At 62.2% G+C, this 9134-nt stretch overlaps 2 protein-coding genes across 4 annotated transcripts in view; one reads left to right on the top strand and one right to left on the bottom strand.

Moving 5' to 3' along the window:
* Positions 1–5783, top strand: part of RFXANK (regulatory factor X associated ankyrin containing protein) — an 8308-nt gene extending 2525 nt beyond the window's left edge. For 2 of the 3 annotated variants that reach the window (XM_025210280.1, XM_025210281.1), the window contains exons 2-10: positions 354–578; positions 1004–1072; positions 1571–1651; positions 1774–1839; positions 2404–2504; positions 3687–3812; positions 4537–4603; positions 4896–4976; positions 5438–5783. In XM_025210280.1, coding sequence (XP_025066065.1) covers positions 362–578; positions 1004–1072; positions 1571–1651; positions 1774–1839; positions 2404–2504; positions 3687–3812; positions 4537–4603; positions 4896–4976; positions 5438–5496 — 867 coding nt within the window. In that variant the 5' untranslated portion in view covers positions 354–361 and the 3' untranslated portion in view covers positions 5497–5783. Of the gene's footprint in view, positions 1–6; positions 229–353; positions 579–1003; positions 1073–1570; positions 1652–1773; positions 1840–2403; positions 2505–3686; positions 3813–4536; positions 4604–4895; positions 4977–5437 lie in introns of those variants that run through there. The other variant, XM_006028831.3, reaches the window with a different exon arrangement.
* Positions 5784–7356: 1573 nt separating this feature from the next.
* NR2C2AP (nuclear receptor 2C2 associated protein) overlaps positions 7357–9134 on the bottom strand; it is a 5992-nt gene continuing 4214 nt past the window's right edge. Inside the window, exons 2-5 of the mRNA XM_025210321.1 lie at positions 8928–9018; positions 8678–8747; positions 8124–8191; positions 7357–7847 (exon numbers count right to left, since the gene is read on the bottom strand). Of these exons, the coding sequence (XP_025066106.1) occupies positions 7731–7847; positions 8124–8191; positions 8678–8747; positions 8928–9018 (346 nt within the window). The 3' untranslated portion in view covers positions 7357–7730. The remainder of the gene's footprint in view (positions 7848–8123; positions 8192–8677; positions 8748–8927; positions 9019–9134) is intronic.

Here is a 9134-nt window from a genome sequence, read left to right as displayed (position 1 = left end):
GGCTGGGGCGAGGGCGAGGGCGGACATGCGGGGGGAGCAGAGCCGCGTGTGCCCACCCCGTGCGGGAAACTCTGCACGGCACCGAGGAAGTCACGAGTCTCCCGCGCAGCGCGGGAAAATCTCGAGCTTTTGCAAAAAACCGCGGTGCCCCACCGCTCAGGGTGGGCCTGGCAATGGGGAGCCCTGCCCCGTGCACCCCAGAGAATAGATCCACCCTTGCGCTGCAAGGTGCTGCCCGGCTCCCCCGTGAGCAGGCACGTGCATCCCTCCATTCCCCGGCGGAGGTGCACGCACGGATCGGCGTCCACCTCCGTCCCAGGCGTCTGGTCGGTGACTTTCCTGTTAACTTGCAGTTGCGCCCATGGACGGCAGACGGATGGCACCCAGCCCCTCTGCGCAGGGCTCCAGCGGGTGCCAGAGCCTGAAGCGCGAATGCGAAGAGGAGCGGGAGGCGGAGGAGTTGGCCGAGGCTGCGGCTCAGGAGGATGACGAGCCGGCCGCGGTGTTTCCACGTCTGTATCCCTGCAAGCAGGAGGATGTGAAACCGCGCTTTGACCAGGCCCTCCCTGATCACAACGGTGAGCAACTGCCCGGGAGGGATGTGGCAGGGAGTCTGGGTTCGCTGTGGCTGAGAGGCCCCCCGGGAGCCCACAAGACGCGGGGCAGAGGGGCTGGACTCGTACCCCAGGGGCATGTTGTTATTGCCGCCTGACTCCCGCGGGTTCTGGGGACTGAGGCAGGAGGCCGCTCTGAGCTGTAAACCCAGCCCTAGCTCTCCCACGGCCGAGTGCATCGGAGCTGCCACCCCAGCTGTGGCCACGTACACGCCCCAGTGGCCCCTGCATCCCCTCGGCTGCGAGGTGGCAGAGGGGGGTGGTTGGTAGGGCAGGACCCCAGGGCTGGTATCTCACCCCCGGGCAGAACACAGGTCTAGGATTGGGACAGTTGTGGTCCGATCTCATCATCCGGGATAGGCCGTCACTCGCTTCTTCAAACAAAGCAGGTTCGTCCCTGACGCCCTCCGTGATCCCGGCGAGCCAGCAGCGAGGCAGCGAGGCCTCGGCCCTTGATGGTCAGTATGTCTGGGCTTCGAAGCGGTGGCCCCAGCGTAGCTTCTGGTGGGATGTGCACTGGGGGTGGCCTGCACCCTCACATCCCTGCGCTGTTGAGCATGTAGCGAGATGAGGCAGGCAAGAGGCACCCATGACAGGCAGGGAGCTTGGAGGGGCAGAGGTTTGGTACCCTGGTCTGGGCCAGGGCTTCGGGGTGCTGTGCTAGAGTTGGAGGCTCCAGCAGGAGCTGTAGCTTGCTTCCACCCATCAGGGGAAAGGGAGGCCTGGAGCGTCTCGGGTTGAGCGGACAAATGCCAGAGGCTGCTCTTGATGATTATAGCTTAAAGCAAAGTGCATGGGGCTGGTTTCTCCCCGTGGCAGGAGGGGGTAGCATCGTGCTTGGGGTCATTCAGTGCATTATCTCCCGCCCCTGCCCACCCACCCCAGCCCAGACTAGCCCAGCTTCTGCTCTCCAGGACATAATCATGCTTTAACTCTCCTTCCCTCCAACCAAGCAGGCTTTTCCCTGAAACATTCAACCACTCTGACCAACCGGCAGAGAGGCAACGAGGTCTCTGCCCTGCCGGCCACGCTCGACAGTGAGTAACAGGGCCTGGGGGTGTGGTGGCTGGCATGGACGGTGCCCGTGGGGAAGGCTGCGTGCCGCATGCCATGTGCGGCCGCCTGCCACTGTCCTAACCCTGTCCCCTTTCCCACCCAGCTCTGTCCATCCACCAGCTGGCGGCGCAGGGGGAACTCAGCCAGCTGAAGGAGCATCTCCAAAGAGGTGAGTGCCACCCCTTCCCTCAAGCGCTGCCCTTCCCACAATGCCCAGCCATCCCCGCCGCTGCCTCCCAAGCAGGCAGTCCCACCTCTGGGTGAGAGCTGTGGGGTGGGGGAGCCAGGATCCCTGGAGCTGGGCCCAGCTCTGGACCACAGCGGTACTTTGTAGCATGCACTCTTGGAAGAACCAGGCTCCTGTTGTCTTCCTGCTTTGGATTTTTCTTCCCCAGGTTCCTTTCTGTACATCTCACCTGCTCCGTCCTTCCCCTGGACTTTGCCCTGAGTCACTGGCTCAGGGCACGGCAGGCGAATATGCAGGGTGCAGCTGAAGAGTGCCTCCCTCTTTGGGAGTGGGGAGATGTCCCTTGGGTTTGCTTTAAGGATCTGAATCATCCTGTAGAGGAGCACACAGGGCTGGGGCCCAGGCTGGGAGCTGGGAACTCCCCGTGCCCCGGGTGAGAGTCACATGGCTGCCTGGGCCGTGGCTTCCCCACCTGTGAAATGGGGCTGTGTAAGTGCAGGTGCTGGGAGTGGCTCATTTGCACGGGGCTTTTTTTTTTCTGCATAGGTGAGAACCTGGTGAACAAGCCTGACGAGAGAGGTTTCACCCCGCTAATCTGGGCCTCGGCCTTTGGGGAGATCGAGACTGTCCGTCACCTGCTGGAGTGGGTGAGTGGATGGCGTCAGCGTGGACAGCGCAGTTCTAAGTTAGTCCCTGTCCTTGGGATGCCCCCTCCCCACCCTGCCTAACCCCCACCAGCAAGGCCCCAAATGCTGGCGTGCCCCTTGGGTCTGTCCCACAGGGATGGAGATCTCTTTTCTCCCCCTCCACCCAACAATAGATTGCCTGCAGGTCTCCAGGGCAGGGGTGTCCACAGCCCCCAGAGCTTCCCAGTGGCTTTAGCCACTGGCTCCTTTGAGCAGAGCAAGATGGAAGCGCGATTCCCCACGGGAAATGGTCTAGGGGCTGGCGTTGAGCCGTTCTCGCAGTCACAGAGCCCATGGGCGAAGTCAAGACCACTAAGAACCTTATCTTATGGCCAGAAAGAGCCGTTTGTAATTAAATAGCTGCTTGTTGGTAATTTGAGATCAGGCTTATCGCGGGGCTGCGTAATCCTCCCTCAGTGCGCTGCCAAGGCATTGTCCCGGTAATGAACTCTGAGCCGCACCGGCCTCATGCCGCGCCTTGGGGCCCTCAAACGTGCCTGCTGTTGAGATGCATTTCTGGCATCCTGGGGGGAGGCACAGCTCCTTGCTGATGGGGCGTCCTTCCCCAGGGAACTGCTGGCCCTGCGGATCCAGGGTTTTGAGAGCTGCAGGAAGTTGGGAGCTCTTGAGGAAGAGTTTGATTATACGGCTAAAAAGCCAAGGAATGGGAGCTGTGGAACAGCCCAGCCTGGTTCACAGGTGAAGTGAGGGCAGCAGGTAGAAGCAAAAAAGCCGCATATACCAATAAGGATGAGGGGGAGGCCGAGCCACCAGCAGGAGCTGCAGGTTATGAAGCGTAGTGCATCCATAAGGGATGCTAAGGACGTGCTTCAGGCTGGGAGGGAAGGGCTGGGTGAGCGAGGAGGACAAAAAGCCTCTACCCTGTGGGGAGGGGTCTGGTGCCTGGAGCTTCCTGCCTGAGCTGTGCGTAGGGCTGGAGGCAGAACAATGCTCCTGAGCCTGGCAGGGCAGTGAACAGGGCAACCTGGTGTGTGCGTGGGGCAGGCTGGAGCCTTTCCTCTGATTAGTTCCTGCAAGCCTCTGTTTTAAGCAGCTTAAACAGTGAGACACAGGGCTGCAGGCAGCTGCCCACCCCGGCCCCCTCCCCCTGACCTGCTGGCTGAGGCCCTGTGCCATCCCCAGGGCGCCGACCCCCACATCCTGGGGAAGGAGCGGGAGAGTGCGCTGTCGCTGGCCAGCACAGGGGGATACACCGACATCGTGATCATGCTGCTGGAGAGGAACGTTGACATCAACATCTACGACTGGGTAACTCTGCTGCGGCCCCGGCCTTGGAGCAGGCGGCCTGGGCTCCAGCGGCAGCTGCTGTTAAACGCACCTCTAAAAAAACACGGCAGCTGCTTCCTGGGTGTAATCCAGGAAATTCAGGAAGGAGAGGGCAGGCCTGCACAAGGCCGCTGGTCTGTGCATGCAGAGAAGGAAGTGCAGTGCATGTAGCAGAGTCTGGCGCCGCTGCTGCTGCAGGGGCCAGGTGGTGGACCTGGCGGAGGTGGATCTCTAAGAGGCAGGTTAACATCCCTCTTTGCTCCCTGGGACAAAGTGGCCCTGTGAGCCCGGGGGCTGCCTGCAGAGAGCTTGACCTTGCAGTGATTTACAGACCCTGAGCAAATGAACCAGGAACTAAAAATGCCGTGTTGCCTCATAGAAGGAAAATCCCTCCAAGCCCTGAAATTGGCTGGGGAGTGCCAAGCCGCCTGGACAGACAGCCAAGGGAAAGCCTGATGGGCCCCAGCCCTCTCGCCCCGCGGGCAGCAGGGAACAGCCCTCCTTGGCGTGACCAGGCGCAGCAAAGCGTGGCCTCCTGTGATCATGCCTGACACCCCCTCGCAGGATCACTGTGCCAGGCAGCCAGTGACCCCAGTAAACTGCCGGGAAGCCCCAAGCAAAGCTTGCCCTTGGCCTCCTGGGTGCGCGGGTGTTCAGGGTGGGGGAACACGGGCCTCTGTGACAGCTGCCTTCTGCTCCCTTGCAGAACGGCGGCACCCCCCTGCTGTACGCGGTGCGTGGCAACCACGTCAAGTGCGTGGAGGCTTTGCTAGGTAAGGAGACACTGCATGTGCCGTGGTTTGCCAGGGGCAGATTGTGTCTGGCGGGTCTGACCTGGGGAAGGCGCTGAGTTGGCTTGGGGAGGGCTGGTGACTTTCTTTCCTGGGGCAGCAGCAGGTGACAGGCCAAAGCTAGAGCTCCTGGAGCCCCAGACTATCACAGGTGTCAAGTGCTGGGTGGGCTCCGTTGCCTAGCATGGCCCGGGGCGAGCAGAGCCCCTGGGGTACCGTGTGCTGCTCCCAAGCCTGGGAGCATCCCTGAACCCGTGCTCCCATCTATCTGCAGCTCGTGGAGCAGATCTGACCACGGAGGCCGACTCCGGCTACACCCCTATGGACCTGGCTGTCGCCCTGGGCCACAGGAAGGGCAAGTATCCTGCAATGCAGGGAAGGGGCGAGGAGTTCCCTGCAGGGTCCTATCCCTTCACTCCCATCTGCCCTAACCTGGGACTTCTCCAGAGACTTCTTTAAGTGGAGCAGAGGTAGCCAGTAGCTAGTGAGAGCTGGGTATGGGCCATAGGATGGAGCAGGAATAACTCCAACCCCCCACAGCTGCTAGAGACCGCAGGGGGTGGACAGACGAAACACTGCACCATGTTAGGGGGAGGCTGAACCACGGTTGTCTTGTTCCAGGGCAGCCTGCCCGGGGTTTAGCTTCCACTGCAGGAGTGTAGACACACAGCAGTGACCCCAGATCAGCTGAAGCTCTTTTCACTCCGTCAGGGCTCTGCCTGTCCCGGCTGGGTTAGGGAGCAGGCACATGCTGCCTTCTGCCCCACCAAACCCTCCTGGGACTTATTGCCGTGTCTCTCCTTTCCCCCCGATCAGTGCAACAGGTGATTGAAAGCCACATCCTCAAGCTCTTTCAGAACAAGGGCCTGGAGTGACCAGGACTCGGAGGCCTTGGCTTTGCCTTTCCAAGGGACTGCAGGTGCATCGGATGGAGCCAACCGGGCTGGATCCCTGCAGCAGACAAGTGCTTCAGATGCAAGGCTGGGAGGTCCCTGGTGAGGCCGAACACATCGACACTCCCAGGAGTCTGGCAGGAGCTGCATCCGCGCCCAGCACCAGACCTAGCTGTTGTGCCCCCGCCCCAAGCAGGGCCCTCACCTGCTCAGGGCACACCGTCTGCCTGTGCTAATGTTGCATTTTGGAAGTAAATCCTCCAGCAGTCTGGCCTGGCCCCATCTCCTCGTGCTGTCTCAGGGGGCTCCGGTCAGCCGTGTTCTGGGGCTTGTTTGGGAAGATCGCAGGTTGGGAGCCAGTTCAGCCCCAGAAGCAAGTTAGAGCAGCCCCAGAGTTGCTCCTACTGCATTGACTGAGAACAGCCTCCGACGTGGCGAAGCCGGTCCCATCCTCTACCACAGCTGCGTGGCCCAGTTCTACCCCACCGGCAGGAGACCAGCTCTTACAGCAGTTTCACAGCCCCGTTGAGTACCCTGCCGACAGCCAGGCCCCTGCTTGGGCCTGTGATCAAAACTGCCACAGAGGTGAGGCAGGTTTCCAAAGGGTGGCTGAGGAAGGCGTTCTGGCCATCTCCAGAGTCAGGGCTCCCAGCCCTTGTCCTGGGAGCCTGCACTCCGGCCACAGTATGCCAGCCTCGCTCGGGTCCTACATGTGCCTGCAGCATTCGTGGGCTAATGCACTGGAGCATGTGTCTGCACCAGGGCTTTGGCCCCTACCTGCCAGGGGCTCAGAGCTCCTGCTTCAACCTAGCTCAAGGTCAGCGCATCTATGCTGTGCTGCCCCATAGCTGCCAGCCTGGAGTCCAGCAAGCCCCCTCACCTGCCTAGAAAGCATCTCTGACCAGGCTCCTGTGAGAGCTTGCCCCAGAGCTGCCTGCTGCCTTCATCTGAACCCTGGCTCCCAGCTGATTAGTCTCCCAAACAGCTGGAGCTGGCCTCACCTTAGAAGGGCTAGCTGCCCTGCAGCACACACCCTCCTTGGCACTTGCACCTGCCCGACATGCCCCTCCAGCCCCAGCACCCGCCATCTGCACTGGGACCTGGGCCAAACCCCGCTGCAGCCATCATGCATGCAAACCTGCATGCTCCAAACCCCCAGCAGCCCAAGGGGTGCAAGCCTGGCTGGCTCCTGGCTTCTGCATCTCGCACTGCCTGGCTTCCTTGGGGCAGCCGAGGGGGCTTCATCTCAGAATGGGACGAACCTGGAATAGTGAATCTCCCCCTCGCGGCGGGTGCCCCGGCAGCCAGTCCTCCAACCGCCGCAGGGGGCAACTCGGATGCTGCCCCTCGGCTGACTTAGGGCACCAAGATGCCTTTGGCTACAAAGCCGTGAACTTGGGGGCTGGGCTGTTGTACTTCCCACAAACACACACGGCGAGTGTGCAGATCCACATTGGCCGCGTTGCTGAGCTCATCTGCTGCAGACACAAGCAGAGGGCTCAGCTTGCACCAGAGCCTGGCAGGGATGGGCTGGGTAGCCAAGCATGGACCTAGGCTCTCCAGAGCAGGCAAATCCCAGGGCCTTCAGCAGGGGCTCCTGAGCCGGACGGATGGCAGCAGCAGCCAGGGCTCAGCTCAGCCAGACGCCAGGCCTGGAAGCTCACGGCAGAACGGAGGCAGGATCAAACCCACCACCCAACCCAGCCGAGGGTCACCTGCTCTCAGCACCCTTAGCCAGTTGCAGAAAGGCGAGTAGGAAGAACCAGCCGGGTCCAACCAAGGCTTCAGGCTTCACTCAGCAAGGGTGCAGGGAGAGCAGTTTCAGAACAAAGCATCTGATTCTTTTAAATCGCAAAACCTCTCGCTTGCCCCAGCTCAGAGCCACGCGTGTTTATTCCACCATTAACAGGAGCTGCATCTGGCAGAGGCCTCCACCGAGCATGCCGTTAATTCACAGATTTACCAGCAAGGGCCCACGTGAGGCTGGGATCCAGGGGTGGAGTGGTGCTCTCTGTGCCCCGAGCCCGCAGGGGTGCAGCAGGTCCTGCAACCTCACCCTGATCAGTCGCTCCCTGGTGAGATGCGCTGACAGAGCATCCCCGGTCTGCTCCAAGCTGCTGTTTCCAGTTAATTTAGGCCCCTGTGCCCAGGTCCAGGGACCTGGCTGGCACAATAGCATGTAGGAGAGACCCACCTGGCGCGACCCCTTCCCCACATTATAGCTTCTCCCCAAGCACGCTGAGGTGATACACGACAATCCTCCCGAAGAAGTCTGTGCTCCTGGCAAAGGTGATTCTCAACCTGTCCAGCGTGGCTCCCTGCACCGGGAAGCTGTAGGCAGAGCGGTAAAGGAAGAAACAGGGACAGAGGGGTGCACAGATACAGTCACCCACCCAGCACCCCACATACCCCTGGGGCAGCTACCTGGTGCAGTGGGGGCCACCACCCAGGGAAGGGTGCTCCCACCCTCCTTTGCCCCCGTGTAAGGCAAAAACTGCCCTGTCCATGCCCCTCCTTGTGATTTTCCCCCCCATTAGAGCTGGGGGGCGGGGGCAGGACCTACACAGCCCTGTCGGTGTAGCCCAGCCCCAGCGAGACCAGAAGGATATCTGCAGGGCATGAACGTCATCGGGGTAGAAATCCAGTATCTTCACCAGCTCCTCACCCTTCCTGCAGCCTGGATACCAACAGGAGAGAGGGGGACGGCTGTGATGGGCTCGGCTGCACTGGGGCCACCCTAGCACCAGCTCCCTGCCACTGGCACGGGTGCTAGACAAAGGCAAGTCTCGGCCCCAGGCTGGGGGCCATAGCCCAGCGCTGGACAAAGCGCTGCCACCCTCAGACACTTGGCACTCGCACCCAGGGAGCAGGACCGGGGGAAGAGACATTTAAACCCTTATTCAGGCTGGATGCATCCAGGTGCATGCTCAACACGGCGCCGTCCGCTTCGATGCAGCCCCCCGCGCAAGGCCAGCACCTCCGTGCTGCAGGAACCAACAGGCCCGGCCCAGGCTCTGGGCCTGTCCCAAGCGCCGATGACAGGAGCTGGGGGGGAGTCGAGCGCCGGGAGGCACCGAGGGACTCCGCGCACATCCCCGCTCCCTGGGACGTGGGGGGCTGTGCTGGGCCCTGGCCCCAGAGCGCGAACCCCCAAGCACCTCACCTTCCAGCGTGCACAACCGACAGGCAAACCCGCCCTGGAACTGCAGCTGGAGCCGGGAAACCTGGACGGTCTGCGGGAATTCCAGAGTCACCCACTGGGAGGAGCCCTGAAACCAGGGACGAGCCAGCTGGGCCCCGGAGCCAGGCACAGGCCCGCAGCGCCCGGAGGCGGCCCGGCTCCGTACAGCGCCCGATGCACGAGCAGCCCAGGCGGAGGCAAGGCCCGGGCCGGCCCCCTCGGCCCAGCTCACCTGGTCCGAGCTCCAGCAGGTCTCCTCGCTCCCGTCAAACATGTGCTTCTTCCCAAACTGCTTCGCGTCGCGGTGCAGCACGGAGCTCACCCTGCGGGGACACGAGGCCGGGTTCCTCCTGCAGCCTGGGGGCAGGGGCAGGGGCAGGGGCTCGGGCCGGCAGGATGCCCCCAGGCGGAGGGGACCGGGTGGGCTCACCTGCTCGCC

This window comes from Alligator sinensis, unplaced genomic scaffold (genome assembly GCF_000455745.1).
Source record: "Alligator sinensis unplaced genomic scaffold, ASM45574v1 scaffold1354_1, whole genome shotgun sequence".
Lineage (NCBI taxonomy): Eukaryota > Metazoa > Chordata > Crocodylia > Alligatoridae > Alligator > Alligator sinensis.
This window is presented reverse-complemented; position numbering and strand designations above follow the sequence as displayed.